Source organism: Triticum aestivum, chromosome 3D (assembly GCF_018294505.1).
Source record: "Triticum aestivum cultivar Chinese Spring chromosome 3D, IWGSC CS RefSeq v2.1, whole genome shotgun sequence".
In the NCBI taxonomy this organism is placed as follows: Eukaryota; Viridiplantae; Streptophyta; class Magnoliopsida; order Poales; family Poaceae; genus Triticum; species Triticum aestivum.
Window position 1 is genome coordinate 348,701,274 of NC_057802.1, and position 17,724 is coordinate 348,718,997.

The 17,724-nt window shown below is 43.8% G+C and overlaps 1 protein-coding gene across 3 annotated transcripts; it reads left to right on the forward strand.

The window, feature by feature from the left end:
- Positions 1-1,885: 1,885 nt before the first annotated feature.
- On the forward strand, positions 1,886-5,024 carry LOC123078808 (zinc finger CCHC domain-containing protein 9; the record flags this gene model as incomplete). 3 transcript variants are annotated; one of them, XM_044501419.1, is given in 7 exon segments in its annotated part: positions 1,886-2,136; positions 2,790-2,958; positions 3,048-3,136; positions 3,507-3,639; positions 3,928-4,020; positions 4,126-4,228; positions 4,558-5,024. In XM_044501419.1, coding segments are annotated over 7 exon segments (1,212 nt in total), but the record flags the coding sequence as incomplete, so codon positions are not given.
- Between the last annotated feature and the right edge of the window lie 12,700 nt (positions 5,025-17,724).

A 17,724-nucleotide genomic window follows, 5' to 3' on the forward strand; every position in this document is an offset into this window, starting at 1 on the left:
GATCTCATCCGGGACTCCGAACAACATTCGGTTACCAAATCACATAACTCATATAACACTATATTGTCAACGAACGTTAAGCGTGCGGACCCTACGGGTTCGAGAACTATGTAGACATGACCGAGAAATCTCTCCAGTTAATAACCAATAGCGAAACTTGGATGCCCATATTGGCTCCTACATATTCTATAAAGATCTTTATCGGCCGAACCGTTATGACACATACGTAATTCCTTTTGTCCATCGGTACGTTACTTGCCCGAGATTCGATCGTCGGTATCTCTATACCTAATTCAATCTCGTTACCGGCAAGTCTCTTTACTCGTTCCGTAATACATCATCTCGTAACTAACTCATTAGTCATTTGCTTGCAAGGCTTCTTATGATGTGTATTATCGAGAGGGCCCAGAGATACCTCTCCGGTACTCGAAGTGACAAATTCCAATCTCGATCCATGCCAACTCAATATACACCTTCAGAGATACCTATAGAGCATCTTTATGATCACCTAGTTACGTTGAGACGTTTGATAGCACACAAGGTATTCCTCCGGCATCCGGGAGTTGCATGATCTCATGGTCGAAGGAACATGTATTTGACATACAAGAAAGCAGTAGCAATAAACTGAACGATCACATGCTAAGCTAACGGATGGGTCTTGTCTATCACATCATTCTCCTAATGATGTGATCCCTTTATCAAATGACAAGTCATGTCTATGGTTAGGAAACCTTAACCATCTTTGATCAACGAGCCAGTCTAGTAGAGGCTTACTAGGGACACAGTATTTATTTATGTATTCACATATGTATTTAAGTTTCCGGTCAATACAAATCTAGCATGAATAATAAACCTTATCATGAATAAGGAAATATAATAATAACCATTTTATTATTGACTCTAGGGCATATTTCCATCTTTGGAGGCGCTATCGAGGCGTGTTGGCATCTTCCTCTCTCTCACTTGGGTTGTTGTCTCTCGGTGAAAGCCCAAGGTACAGTTTTGGATCGGCGATAGCGGCGTTCTCGATGTCTTTCCTCTGTTGGGATCATCGTGTTTGGAGACATGGATTGAAGGTGCCGTGTTTCATTCCTTTGGTGCTTGTTGTTGCTCCAGGTGACTAGGTGTATCTTCAGAGGCGCTATGTACACCATAGATGGTGAGTCCAAAACGATGGCTTTCTCAGGGCTAACCCAGTCTCACCTTCCATTCACCGACTCCTTTAGGCCTTCAAGGGTGATTGGTGCGAAGTTCTATTGGAGTAGCTACCCCTTGGAGGTGACCAAAGTTGGTCGAGACGTGCCTGTGATGTTTTTGTTCAGGGCAGGCTTTTTGTTTTGTGGTTGCAATATGTGTGGCAGTTAGTCTTTGGATTATTTCCGATGAAGTTTGTACTATGCTTGTCGCTCACACCAAGTCATAGTCTTCTTGTAATTTTTATATGCCCGTTATAAAAATATGCCATATTCTTAAAAAAATCACAAACACGTCCCGACGAATGCCGTACGAAGAGACAAGATCAAGCGTAGCTCATTTTTTAACACAACACAAACGAATATGCTCATAAATATACACATACACTCGTTCTCATGAACGCAAACACGTACAACTTACTTCTATGAGCACGTCCAAGAGGCTGAGCCGACACAGTATCTTAAGATTGACGAAGTCGCCACAGACATTTTTATAGTCGAGAAACGTCTTTTTCAACTCAACGCACATCATCAAAATGTCTGAAATAAATCCAAAAAGGGAGCACAAATGTGAAAAGTGTTAAGTTTGTCTGGTGGACCGGGATACGTTTGCAGCGTGCTCCTGCAGGCGCGATAATCCAACACGGTTCCATGACACCGACGAAAGGAGCGACGCGAGCCACAAAACCCAGGCGCCCCGGCTGCGCTACGCGAGCCACCGCTCCGTCCCCGTCGCGTGGCAAACGCCAAGAGACGCCGAGTCCACCGCGTCCTCTCACGCACACCCGACGCGCCTCCCCTCAGGATGCTGCTGCGCCTTCCGTACGCCCGCCCCGCACCCTCCACAGCTCGATGGAGGCTGGAGCGGGCGCGGGCCCGGCCGGCACAGCTGCTCCGCCGAGGGCACGCCGCCGCTTCATTGGCCGACGGCGCCGGAGCGCCGGTACGTAGTAGTCTCTCGTTCGCTTGGAAGCATTTTGGGTTCTCGCACTTCATACTTCTGACTGTTCAAGCCGTGCCCGTTTGTTGTTATTCGTTCCATTGCTGCAGCTCCACTACGACCCGTTGGCCGACCTTCTCGGCCCAGATGTCGACCCCAGCCCCTCGCAGTACGGTTTCCCCTTCGCTCGCATTCTCGTCATGTGCCCAATTGTTATCCATGAGCGTTAGGTGGTCATCTTTGATGTTGAAGAGGACACAGTTATGAGGGAGGTGATGGGAGAGGGGTGTTCAGTCTAAGGGAAAGAAGACCAGCATTCCCAAAACGCTCTTATATTATGGGACGGAAGGAGTAGATCTTTAGGGTTAACTAAACATAACACTTTCGTCAAATCTAAATGCTTGATTCCCCTAAAAACCAAGTGCTTAATTTCTTTGGGATGCCGTGGTACATGTTTTGCAACCAAGAGATGTACAATATTTATCATTTCAAACGATATGCCATCTTGCTTGGCCATTTTGACCTTAGTGTAGGACACTTGGGCATTCGCCGTGGATGCGGTCAAAGCCTTTGGGAATTGGAGATTTCACTTTTTGTGAGAGTGATTTTGTTTTTGTGCTGTGGTACTTGTTGAAAATAGTATTTTTCGGTTGCAGGAATACTGCCCTGGTTGCAGAGAAGGGGAAGCTGAGGTCCTGGGTTGGTCCAAATGGGCAATACTATCGGGAGCTGCCTTGCCCTAACTGTAGGGGTAGAGGATACACTCCTTGCAAAAAGTGTGGGATAGATAGATCCAGCTTGGATTGCCCTATGTGCAATGGCAAGGTGACCCTTCCCTATCTCTTGTAAATCATTCTGAAAGTAAATACATGCACTTTTGAGGAATTTATCAGTCTATTGTTGTGCATACCTAGGGGATTAGGATGTGTATGCAATGTGGTGGAGAATGTGTGATATGGCAAGAATCTATTGATGAACAACCATGGGAGGAAGTTCGATCTAGGTGATGTTTGTTCTGCATCTCTTCCATGTAGTCAACAATTAGCTGTATTTTTGTCACACTGCTTGTCGAAAGATCTCCTGTTGAGAAATCTCTTTAATGGTTTGATTAAAACAGTCGTTACGACTTACATTGACTATTGCCCATCACCATCATCAATTGTAAGTACAGATACACCATTCCCATTATTTTTAGAAGAAGTAATGATAGATTATATGGCTTTTTTACATAGTGATGAAGAAAGGTATCATTTTGGATTCCTAACCGTAGAAAACTGTATGTCAAATTCCGGACGCAGCAACTTAGTTGTTGCAAAAGTTGAGAAAAGGTAATGGATCATTAGATTGAGAATGCTGTTCTCTCCCCTCTGCAGTTCACCCTTGAAAGTAAAGGAAGATGATGAGGTTGACAGACTAGAGATAAAGATCGACACCTCAAAAAGACCGAGGCGTACTTATCCATCACCATCCCGGGAAGTTGCCATGAAGATTAGCCGATCTCTAAGAGTAAGTGGCTCTTTCTTGCAAGCTGAAAATACATGTTATAGGCTTCTTGATACAGTTAGTGTTAGTGCAGTATATGATAGTATCATTTTCCTACTAATAAATGTTGTTCATATGCAATTTGTCACGCATATGTGTTAGATCTGTTACACTAGATCCCTGCATACCTAAGAGTTAACTGTGGAGCCCTGTATATCTACTTCAATTTTGAAAACTCTAGCTGCCTTTTTCTACTTGCTATAGATCTATATAGTTGCTTTTGGCTTTTAAAAAGCTTAATAATAATTGCAGAGTCTGAATGCTAAAACAGGATTGTTTACTAAGCACATGAAGATTATACACCAAGACGCCAAATTGCATGCTCAAAGAGTTGCTGCAATTAAGGTAATAAGATGTCCTGATAAATGTTGCAATTGTGTCTTATTGTAAAATACAAGCAATTGAGCTGGTGCTATAGTCATCTATTTTCCTCCTCTGCCTTAACTTAAGAGAACAAAAGGTACTGCTGCAGCAAGAAATCAGGCTTCTGAAAAACAAAAGGCATTCTTCAGGGATCCTGAGAATCGGCTCAAGAGAAGCATTGCCATGAAAGGTAACTGGACCACCTTTCCCTCCACTCACAGAAATAGTTTCGACAGTTCCTCAGTTTGTGTCCATTTACAAAGTTTGGCTGTTTCTGTAGCCAGCTGTCTGTTATCCGTATGTTCTTAGTTACTACTCCCTCCGATCGAATATAAATGTCGTGGTTTTACTTCAAATGGATTGGAGGGAGTACATTTGTTTACCCTCTTCATTTTGAGTTTAAGTGGTAGTATGGGAACTGGTTGTCGTCTTACTCCATCGCCTTCTTTTCCCTGGATTACCACCAAAAATGGAACCTGCTATTAACTTGAATAACATTTGCCACCTGATGCTCCACAGGGGTGAAATTTTACTGCAGTAAATGTGGGGAAGAAGGACATCGAAGCTTCTATTGCCCAACAGTAAGGAAAAATTCAGCCAAAGTGCAATTCAGATGCCGGTTATGTGGGGGGAAGGGACATAATAGCCGAACATGTGGAAACCCAAAGTCAGAGAATGAACATCAGCAGCAACCTCGGCACTGCAGCCAATGCGGTGAAAAGGGTCACAACCGACGAAACTGCCCTGGGTCTCCAGAGGTGGAGGTTGGCGCTTCTGGCCATATTACTAAGAAAGTTAACCGTCATAATTCAGGTGTTTATTCATGTAGCTTCTGCAAAGAAAAGGGGCATAATAGACGGACATGTCCGAAAAGAAATGCTAGCTTAGGATAATGAAACTGTGAGCAGTTGGAAAAATACATATCAATCTGCATTTGGATCATATCAAACATCTACTGAGCATCACTGCTTTTTTTGTGCTTCCAACTCGATAAGAGCAAAGAATTAATGGTGCATGGTCTGTCTATATATACAAACTAAAAGTTAAGTTACGGAAAGGGAGATTGTAATTTGAAAAATAGACTTTAACTTCATATGTTACTCTATCCCAACACACCTTTGTGTTCATCAAAGGAACTCAGCAACTCTTTGACCTCTTGGACAGCAGCACCAAACAGTCTCCTTTAATCTGAGCATTAGCGCAACGCTACGGTTATCAGTCTCCAGCGTTAATTTATGTACTCTCCTACTACAAGCCAAGAGCTCGGTCTCGGCTTCGGCCTGCACCGGGCCGGGTCAGCGACAGACGGGGAAAAATGGCAAGACCCTGCCACGCTGGTCGCGGACGGCCACCCAGCCTCCGCCAGAGCCGTCCTGTTTAGCCGTAGCAGCGTCGACGTTAACCTTCAGCCAATCAATGGCCACGGTTCCGCCGGCGTCGGCGTCTTGGTGGCCGTGTGCGCCGCATGAGCACTGCTCGGGTCGGGCATCCTCAATCATCTTACCGTCTCTCGCGATTTTTTTTGAAACGATGATTTTTATAGTAAATTCAAAAACTATACGCCCTAATGCATAAAAATCGAAACTATGACCCCGTCGGCCTTTTGTTGGCCGAAGAGGGACTTTTCGGCCTACCATTGGCCGAAGTGGGCTTTTCAGCCTCACGTTGGCCGAAGAGTGCCCAGCTGGGCCGAAGATAGTATCTTCGGCTTCCCGTTGACCGAAAAGTGTCAGGGGCACAAAACATAATTAAGATGGCCTCAAATCAAAAAGTTATCAACATGAAAAATCTTGGTCTCGTCGAAACGGTTGATTTTGATATAAAAATCGTCTTAATCCGAGGTTGTATGCAACTTGTAGAGCCAAAATAAGGTCAGGGGCAGAAGCTGTAGAGTTACTTCCGACAGACCGAATGGATGTCAGAACATTTGTCACGGGACACCTGGTGCACTCAGTGAGACCGTGTGGAATACAGAAGAGTATACAAGTTTGTTCACGTTCACTCGGTGAGAGCGAACCAAACCACTCGGAGGCTCCGAAAAATTGCCAAAGATTTTTGGATATAATTTTTAGTCCTTTTATTGTACGGGTAGTCCAGCCGCCTCATAAATCGATGTGGGCATTGTTCGTCTGCACCGGGAAGACACATGCCGGCATTGAAGAAATGTCTGTCGCGAAGGCAGGAATTGAGACCAAAACTTTCGGCGGTGGCGTCATCCACCATGCAAAGTAGAGGCAATGGTCACCTCTCAGGCCCGTCACCGTGTACCCTCGACGCCGGGGGTGATGCACACAAAAACGTCACCGTGTACCCTCGATGTCGGGGGTGATGTACCGTAGCTCACGTCGAAGGAGACCCGGCCGGAAGCGCGGTACGCAAGCAGTCTTCCCGGTGCAGACGAACAATTTTTCGGATCAAAAATCCTAACTTTAACTCGTACAGGAATCTTTGGCAATTTTTCGGATCCATTCGGAGCCTTCGAGTGGTTTGGTTCGGTCTCACCGAGTGAACGTGACCAAATTTGTGTACTCTTTTATATTCCACATGGTCTCACCGAGTGCACCGGGTGTCCCGTGACAAATTTTCTGACATCCGGTCTGTCTGAAGTAACTCTGTAGCTTCTGCCCCTGACCTTATTTTGACTCTACATGTTGCATACGACCTCGGATTAAGACGATTTTATATCAAAATCAACCGTTTCGACGAGACGAAGATTTTTCATTTGATAACTTTTTCATTTGAGGTCATTTTAATTATGTTTTGTGCCTCTGACACTTTTCGGCCAACGGGAAGCCGAATAGTGCTCTTCGGCCAACGGGAAGCACTCTTCGGCCAACGGGAGGCTGAAAAGCCCACTTCGGTCAATGGTAAGCCAAAAAGTCCCTCTTCGGCCAACAGAAGGCCGACGGGGTCATATTTTTGATTTTTATGTATTAGGACGTATAGTTTTTGAATTTGCTATAAAAATCATCGTAGTTTCAAAAAAATCGTCTCTCGCTGCGTTTACCCGTAGAAAAGTTGGAAACCCTTGCCCCTGCGGACTCGGCCCGCCGCTTCGGTTTTGTTCTTGTTCTTAATAAATTATAAGTAGATTAGATTCCTTTCACGGGTCCCATCGCTGCATATCGGCGCGTATAGTTTTCTCAAAGGTCATCGACAGGAACAGCCACAACAATCGTGTACACCACCGCTTCCTTGAAGGTCCGGTTCCTCTTCCGGGACGAATCCTCTCCACTCTCTGACCCCCCGAGCACCAAAACGCCGGCAACGTCTTACTCGACCGTGGTGACGCCGCCGCTAAGCTGTACAGGTTTCGTCCCTTTTCTTTACCTCTATATATGCTGGATTTATTGTGCATTCTTGCTAGGCGACATGATCTTTCTTTTTATTTACTTTTTGTCTACTCTGCCTTGTTAATTCCAGTTTCCAAATGACGAACTATAGAGCGTGCATAAGTACATCCTCAAACCAAATCCGTGGGAAACCAACCTACAAAAAAGCAAGGCCAAACGTTAAATTGGAAGATCTTCCACAGGTATGTCAAATTTCTTTTCTGTGTGAATGCTGAATATAGATGAGGTGTCCTCTGTTCGAGCAGGCCTCTCTGCCTTGCACTGTGCCTCCACCTAGCGGCGGAGCATCTAACACTGGGTCCGTCCTTCTCTAACGTTGAGGGGTATACTTTATCGGCGCAGGATGTGCTCTGCACAATTTTATCAAAGTTGCCTGCTAAAGAGATTTCAAGGGCCAGCGTTTTGTCAAGAGATTGGAGATACGTCCCCGATATTTGCTGCTACAAATTATGTTTCGCTAGTGCTGCTGGGTGTTGCCGTGATAGTTTTCCAAGGAAAGAATACTGCCAATACATGCAGAAATTCATCAGTGATGTCAATGCAGTCGTGAGAAATTCCCATGGCAAGGTGGTTGAAGAATTCAATGTCAAATTCGAATTTGACATCATGCTGCTTGCTCATCTCAATAATTGGGTCGATTTGTTGTGTCATCACAGACAAAGAACATTGCTTTCTACTTACGTCCTGTTAACAAGACAGTTTGGGATGTTGGCCGTTACATATTTCCATTTCACCTCTTGGATACTCAAAGCATATCACGTCTAGAGTGCATTCAACTTAGCTTTGTATCTTTCAGACCGCCATCTGAATTCTGTGGTTTTCCAAGCCTAAGAAAGCTTGACCTGGAATTCGTGAATATCACTAGAAGGGATCTTGAAGTTGTATTGTCCAACTGCATTTATCTTAAATGGCTAAGCCTAGTCAGATGCTTCCTGGATGACGAACTAAAGTTGGATCGTCCGTTGTCCCAGCTTCGACACCTAACAGTTCTACGGTGTAGGGTAACCAGGATTGAACTTCGAGTTCTGAAACTTGATACCTTTCAGTATGATGGAGACACCTTTCCTATTGTTATAAATCAAGACGCGAAGCTGGAAAATGCAGATATATGTTTCTCCAAGAGAAATTTTCAAGATACCGTCAGTGCACTTCTCAATGCTATTCCCCGCGTGCGAAATCTGACGTTACAAACTTTTAACCCACTGCTAGAGGTTTGCTCCTGCAATGCCATTGAGATTACAATTAAATTTATATAACATCGTCTAACTTTGTTCTTTTGTCTCGCAGACGCAATATCTATTGAATAGCACGGACAAGTTTTCCGTCTTAGGTGCTTACAGTTGTTAATAGGTATAACATCTGAAGATGTCGTCAAGCTGCCCAATGTGATTCAATGTAGAAAACTCTTCTTGATTCTTATATGACAATAGATTTCTTTTTCCTATAGCCCCACATCCTATTTGCTTTTAGTCCTTCTATCATGTTTTTGTTGGTAGTTTACTCTTTACTTCTTCTTGGGATGGATACAAAATTTGTGTTCCCAGAAAATTGAGTTGGACAATAAAAATCAAATGGTGCGACCTTAAATACATGTGTAATGGATTAACATATATGCGCGCTAATAGTATATACTACATTGTTGATTCATTTTTGCAGTTTACAGCCGGTGGTCACATTTGTTTTGCGGACAAGGGTACTTTGGGCACTGAGCACCATCAGCGGTGTGAATATAATTATCTGAAGAGTATGCATGATCTCATCATATTCCGGAGTTCCTCGTCATATCCGTGATCTCATCCAAAACTCCGAACAACATTCGGTCACCAACATACATAACTCATATAACACTATATCGTCAACGAACGTTAAGCGTGCGGACCCTACGGGTTCGAGAACTATGTAGACATGACCGAGACACCTCTCTGGTCAATAACCAATAGCGGGACCTGGATGCCCATATTGGCTCCTACATATTCTATGAAGATCTTTATCGGTCAGACCGCATAACAACAGACGTTGTTCCCTTTGTCATCGGTATGTTACTTGCCCGAGATTCGATCGTCGGTATCTCAATACCTAGTTCAATCTCGTTACCGGCAAGTCTCTTTACTCGTTCTGAATACATCATCCCGCAACTAACTCATTAGTTGCAATGCTTGCAAGGCTTATAGTGATGTGCATTACCGAGTGGGCCCAAAGATACCTCTCCGACAATCGGAGTGACAAATCCTAATCTCGAAATACGCCAACCCAACAAGTACCTTCGGAGACACATGTAGAGCACCTTTATAATCACCCAGTTACATTGTGACGTTTGGTAGCACACAAAGTGTTCCTCAGGTAAATGGGAGTTGCATAATCTAATAGTCATAGGAACATGTATAAGTCATGAAAAAAGCAATAGCAACATACTAAACGATCGAGTGCTAAGCTAACGGAATGGGTCAAGTCAATCACATCATTCTCCTAATGATATGATCTCGTTAATCAAATGACAACTCATGTCAATGGCTAGGAAACATAACCATCTTTGATTAACGAGCTAGTCAAGTAGAGGCATACTAGTGACACTCTGTTTGTCTATGTATTCGCACAAGTATTATGTTTCCGGTTAATACAATTCTAGCATGAATAATAAACATTTATCATGTTATAAGGAAATAAATAATAACTTTATTATTGCCTCTAGGGCATATTTCCTTCAGTCTCCCACTTGCACTAGAGTCAATAATCTAGATTACACAGTAATGATTCTAACACCCATGGAGCCTTGGTGCTGATCATGTTTTGCTCGTGGAAGAGGCTTAGTCAACGGGTCTGCAACATTCAGATCCGTATGTATCTTGCAAATTTCTATGTCTCCCACCTGGACTAGATCCCGGATGGAGTTGAAGCGTCTCTTGATGTGCTTGGTTCTCTTGTGAAATCTGGATTCCTTCGCCAAGGCAATTGCACCAGTATTGTCACAAAAGATTTTCATTGGACCCGATGCACTAGGTATGACACCTAGATCGGATATGAACTCCTTCATCCAGACTCCTTCATTTGCTGCTTCCGAAGCAGCTATGTACTCCGCTTCACACAGAGATCCCGCCACGACGCTTTGTTTAGAACTGCACCAACTGACAGCTCGATCGTTCAATGCAAACACATATCCGGTTTGCGATTTAGAATCGTCCGGATCAGTGTCAAAGCTTGCATCAACGTAACCATTTACGACTAGCTCTTTGTCGCCTCCATAAACGAGAAACATATCCTTAGTCCTTTTCAGGTATTTCAGGATGTTCTTGACCGCTGTCCAGTGATCCACTCCTGGATTACTTTGGTACCTCCCTGCTAAACTTATAGCAAGGCACACATCAGGTCTGGTACACATCATTGCAGACATGATAGAGCCTATGGCTGAAGCATAGGGAACATCTTTCATCTTCTCTCTATCTTCTGCAGTGGTCGGGCATTGAGTCTTACTCAACTTCACACCTTGTAACACAGGCAAGAACCCTTTCTTTGCTTGATCCATTTTGAACTTCTTCAAAACTTTGTCAAGGTATGTGCTTTGTGAAAGTCCAATTAAGCGTCTTGATCTATCTCTATAGATCTTGATGCCCAATATATAAGCAGCTTCACGGAGGTCCTTCATTGAAAAACTCTTATTCAAGTATCCCTTTATGCTATCCAGAAATTCTATATCATTTCCAATCAGCAATATGTCATCCACATATAATATCAGAAATGCTAGAGAGCTCCCACTCACTTCCTTTTAAATACAGGCTTCTTCAAAAGTCTGTACAAAACCAAATGCTTTGATCACACTATAAAAGCGTTTATTCCAACTCCGAGAGGCTTGCACCAGTCCATAAATGGATCGCTGGAGCTTGCACACTTTGTTAGCTCCCTTTGGATCGACAAAACCTTCCGGTTGCATCATATACAACTCTTCTTCCAGAAATCCATTCAAGAATGCAGTTTTTACATCCATTTGCCAAATTTCATAATCATAAAATGCGACAATTGCTAACATGATTCGGACAGACTTAAGCATCGCTACGGGTGAGAAGGTCTCATCGTAGTCAATCCCTTGAACTTGTCGAAAACCTTTCGCAACAAGTCGAGCTTTATAGACAGTAACATTACCGTCAGCGTCTGTCTTCTTCTTGAAGATCCATTTATTCTCAATGGCTTGCCGATCATTGGGCAAGTCAACCAAAGTCCACACTTTGTTCTCATACATAGATCCCATCTCAAATTTTATGGCCTCAAGCCATTTTGCGGAATCTGGGCTCACCATCGCTTCTTCATAGTTCGTAGGTTCGTCATGGTCTAGTAACATAACCTCCAGAACAGGATTACCGTACCACTCTGGTGCGGATCTTACTCTGGTTGACCTACGAGGTTTAGTAACAACTTGATCTGAAGTTTCATGATCATCATCATTAACTTCCTCACTAATTGGTATAGACGTCACAGGAACCGGTTTCTGTGATGAACTACTTTCCAATAAGGGAGCAGGTACGGTTACCTCATCAAGTTCTACTTTCCTCCCACTCACTTCTTTCGAGAGAAACTCATTCTATAGAAAGGATCCATTCTTAGCAATGAATGTTTTGCCTTCGGATCTGTGATAGAAGGTGTACCCAACAGTCTCCTTTGGGTATCTTATGAAGACACATTTCTCCGATTTGGGTTCGAGCTTATCAGGTTGAAGCTTTTTCACATAAGCATCGCAACCCCAAACTTTAAGAAACGACAACTTTGGTTTCTTGCCAAACCACAGTTCATAAGGCGTCATCTCAACGGATTTCGATGGTGCCCTATTTAACGTGAATGCAACCGTCTCTAAAGCATAACCCCAAAATGGTAGCGGTAAATCAGTAAGAGACATCATAGATCGCACCATATCTAGTAAAGTACGATTACGACGTTCGGACACACCATTACGCTGTGGTGTTCCGGGTGGCGTGAGTTGCGAAACTATTCCGCATTGTTTCAAATGTAGACCAAACTCGTAACTCAAATATTCTCCTCCATGATCAGATCGTAGAAACTTTATTTTCTTGTTACGATGATTTTCAACTTCACTCTGAAATTCTTTGAACTTTTCAAATGTTTCAGACTTATGTTTCATTAAGTAGATATACCCATATCTGCTTAAATCATCTGTGAAGGTGAGAAAATAACGATATCCGCCGCGAGCCTCAACATTCATCGGACCACATACATCTGTATGTATGATTTCCAACAAATCTGTTGCTCGCTCAATAGTTCCGGAGAACGGTGTTTTAGTCATCTTGCCCATGAGGCATGGTTCGCAAGTACCAAGTGATTCATAATCAAGTGATTCCAAAAGTCCATCAGTATGGAGTTTCTTCATGCGCTTTACACCAATATGACCCAAACGGCAGTGCCACAAATAAGTTGCACTATCATTATCAACTCTGCATCTTTTGGTTTCAACATTATGAATATGTGTATCACTACTATCGAGATTCATCAAAAATAGACCACTCTTCAAGGGTGCATGACCATAAAAGATATTACTCATATAAATAGAACAACCATTATTCTCTGATTTAAATGAATAACCGTCTCGCATCAAACAAGATCCAGATATAATGTTCATGCTCAACGCTGGCACCAAATAACAATTATTTAGGTCTAATACTAATCCCGAAGGTAGATGTAGAGGTAGCGTGCCGACGGCGATCACATCGACTTTGGAACCGTTTCCCACGCGCATCGTCACCTCGTCCTTGGCCAGTGTTCGCTTAATCCGTAGTCCCTGTTTTGAGTTGCAAATATTAGCAACAGAACCAGTATCAAATACCCAGGTGCTACTGCGAGCTCTGGTAAGGTACACATCAATAACATGTATATCACATATACCTTTGTTCACCTTGCCATCCTTCTTATCCGCCAAATACTTGGGGCAGTTCCGCTTCCAGTGACCAGTCTGCTTGCAGTAGAAGCACTCAGTCTCAGGCTTAGGTCCAGACTTGGGTTTCTTCTCTTGAGCAGCAACTTGCTTGCTGTTCTTCTTGAAGTTCCCCTTTTTCTTCCCTTTTCCCTTTTTCTTGAAACTGGTGGTCTTATTAACCATCAACACTTGATGCTCCTTCTTGATTTCTACCTCCGCAGCTTTTAGCATTGCGAAGAGCTCGGGAATTGTCTTATCCATCCCTTGCATGTTATAGTTCATCACGAAGCTCTTGTAGCTTGGTGGCAGTGATTGAAGAATTCTGTCAATGACGCTATCATCCGGAAGATTAACTCCCAGTTGAATCAAGTGATTATTATACCCAGACATTTTGAGTATATGCTCACTGACAGAACTATTCTCCTCCATCTTACAGCTGTAGAACTTATTGGAGACTTCATATCTCTCAATCCGGGCATTTTCTTGAAATATTAACTTCAACTCCTGGAACATCTCATATGCTCCATGACGTTCAAAACGTCGTTGAAGACCCGGTTCTAAGCCGTAAAGCATGGTACACTGAACTATCGAGTAGTCATCAGCTTTGCTCTGCCAGACGTTCATAACATCTGGTGTTGCTCCTGCAGCAGGTTTGGCACCTAGCGGTGCTTCCAGGATGTAATTCTTCTGTGCAACAATGAGGATAATCCTCAAGTTACGGACCCAGTCCGTGTAATTGCTACCATCATCTTTCAACTTTGCTTTCTCAAGGAACACATTAAAATTCAACGGAACAACAGCACGGGCCATCTATCTACAATCAACATAGACAAGCAAGATACTATCAGGTACTAAGTTCATGATAAATTTAAGTTCAATTAATCATATTACTTAAGAACTCCCACTTAGATAGACATCCCTCTAATCCTCTAAGTGATCACGTGATCCAAATCAACTAAACCATAACCGATCATCACGTGAAATGGAGTAGCTTTCAATGGTGAACATCACTATGTTGATCATATCTACTATATGATTCACGCTCGACCTTTCGGTCTCAGTGTTCCGAGGCCATATCTGCATATGCTAGGCTCGTCAAGTTTAACCCGAGTATTCTGCATGTGCAAAACTGGCTTGCACCCGTTGTAGATGGACGTACAGCTTATCACACCCGATCATCACGTGGTGTCTGGGCACGACGAACTTTGGCAACGGTGCATACTCAGGGAGAACACTTTTATCTTGAAATTTAGTGAGAGATCATCTTATAATGCTACCGTCAATCAAAGCAAGATAAGATGCATAAAAGATAAACATCACATGCAATCAATATAAGTGATATGATTTGGCCATCATCATCTTGTGCTTGTGATCTCCATCTCCAAAGCACCGTCCTGATTACCATCGTCACCGGCGCGACACCTTGATCTCCATCGTAGCATCGTTGTTGTCTCGCCAATCTTATGCTTCTACGACTATCGCTACCGCTTAGTGATAAAGTAAAGCATTACAGGGCAATTGCATTGCATACAATAAAGCGACAACCATATGGCTCCTGCCAGTTGCCGATAACTCGGTTACAAAACATGATCATCTCATACAATAAAATATAGCATCATGCCTTGACCATATCACATCACAACATGCCCTGCAAAAACAAGTTAGACGTCCTCTACTTTGTTGTTGCAAATTTTACGTGGCTGCTACGGGCTTAGCAAGAACCGTTCTTACCTACGCATCAAAACCACAACGATAGCTTGTCAAGTTGGTGCTGTTTTAACCTTCGCAAGGACCGGGCGTAGCCACACTCGGTTCAACTAAAGTTGGAGAAACTGACACGCGCCAGCCACCTGTGTGCAAAGCATGTCGGTAGAACCAGTCTCGCATAAGCGTACTCGTAATGTCGGTCCAGGCCGCTTCATCCAACAATACCGCCGAACCAAAGTATGACATGCTGGCAAGCAGTATGACTTATATCGCCCACAACTCACTTGTGTTCTACTCGTGCATATGACATCTACGCATAAAACCTGGCTCGGATGCCACTGTTGGGGAACGTAGTAATTTCAAAAAAATTCCTACGCACACGCAAGATCATGGTGATGCATAGCAACAAGAGGGGAGAGTGTTGTCTACGTACCCTCGTAGACCGTAAGCGGAAGCGTTATATCAACGCGGTTGATGTAGTCGTACGTCTTCACGATCCGACCGATCCAAGTACCGAAAGCACGGCACCTCCGAGTTCTGCACACATTCAGCTCGATGACGTCCCCGCCTTCTCGATCCAGCAAGAGGGGCGAAGTAGTAGATGAGTTCCGGCAGCACGACGGTGTTGGTGAAGAACAATCTTCGCAGGGCTTCACATAAGCACTACGAAAACTATGACGGAGGATAAACTAGAGGGGACGGGGTTGCCGGCACACGGCTTGGTGTTTCTCGATGTGTCTTGGGTGCTAGCCCTACCCCTCTATTTATATGTTGAGCCTTGGGGTCGAAACTTGGAGTAAAAGCCTCCACAAAGTCGGTTTCACCCGAAAGGAAAGAGTCCTTCTCGGACTCCAGGGCCAGACGACAGGGTTCCCGGCGTCTGGACCCAGACGCCAGGGTTCCCGGCGTCTGGACCCAGACGCCAGGGACCCTGGCGTCTGGCCCCTGGACTCTGCAAAACTTCCTTTTGCGCTTTCCAAAAACCTTGTAGGCTTTCCCCTTTGGCCCAGATAAAGTGTTCTTGTGCCCAAACATTTCGGGAAACATCCGGAACCCCTTCCGATGGATTCCGAAACCTTTCCGGAGATCAAACACTACTATCCACATATCAATCTTTACTTCCGGACCATTCCATAGTTCCTTGTCATATCCGTGATCTCATCCAAAACACCGAATAACATTCGGTCACCAACATACATAACTCATAGTACTATATCGTCAACGAACGTTAAGCGTGCGGACCCTACGGGTTCGAGAACTATGTAGACATGACCGAGACACCTCTCTGGTCAATAACCAATAGCGGGACCTGGATGCCCATATTGGCTCCTACATATTCTACAAAGATCTTTATCGGTCAGACCGCATAACAACATACGTTGTTCCCTTTGTCATCGGTATGTTACTTGCCCGAGATTCGATCGTCGGTATCTCAATACCTAGTTCAATCTCATTACCGGCAAGTCTCTTTACTCGTTCTGTAATACATCATCCCGCAACTAACTCATTAGTTGCAATGCTTGCAAGGCTTATAGTGATGTGCATTACCGAGTGGGCCCAGAGATACCTCTCCGACAATCGGAGTGACAAATCCTAATCTCGAAATACGCCAACCCAACAAGTACCTTCGGAGACACCTGTAGAGCACCTTTATAATCACCCAGTTACGTTGTGACGTTTGGTAGCACACAAAGTGTTCCTCAGGTAAACGGGAGTTGCATAATCTCATAGTCATAGGAACATGTATAAGTCATGAAGAAAGCAATAGCAACATACTAAACGATCGAGTGCTAAGCTAACGGAATGGGTCAAGTCAATCACATCATTCTCCTAATGATGTGATCCCGTTAATCAAATGACAACTCATGTCAATGGCTAGGAAACATAACCATCTTTGATTAACGAGCTAGTCAAGTAGAGGCATACTAGTGACACTCTTTTTGTCTATGTATTCACACAAGTATTATGTTTCCGGTTAATACAATTCTAGCATGAATAATAAACATTTATCATGATATAAGGAAATAAATAATAACTTTATTATTGCCTCTAGGGCATATTTCCTTCATCTTCCATGTCACATACATCTTGGTGGAGCGCTCAAAATGATGAAAATTAAAAGCATGCACTCATCACCAAGCAAAGTGAATGATCATATAAGAGATGTAAGAGATAATATCATCCAAGCAAGCATTAAAGTAGCATATGATCAATCACATGATCAAGCAAGTATCTCACACAGACATAGAGTATCTATCAACCAAGCACACAAAAATTGCAAAACACTCTCTCTCGAAGCCTATGATCTATACACTTCTCCCCCTTTGGCAACAAGTTACCAAAAAGTTCGAAAATGCATAGTGTTATGCGTCTCTCAGGCTTGGTCTTCGGGAGGTGGTGTAGAGAGAACTCCAAGGACGAAGGCATCTGTTGATGTAGTGGGAGCTGGTGGAGTGGCCGCTGGAGGTGGCACTGAAGCTGTAGCTGCTGGTGCTGATGCTGTAGCTCTAGTATCTGGTACCAGCACTGCAGCAGACCTCTGACCTCCAGGCACTCGCTGAAAAGCATTAGTTATTGCCTTCCCTTTCCTCTCTTCTGCTTCCTCCTGGAGCTGCTCAACTGATGTTTGTATCTCAGTAACCTTCAGATCAAGATCATAAAATTTTGTCTCTATGATCCTCTCCAAGCTCTCCTGGTTTTGAGTCAGGGTGG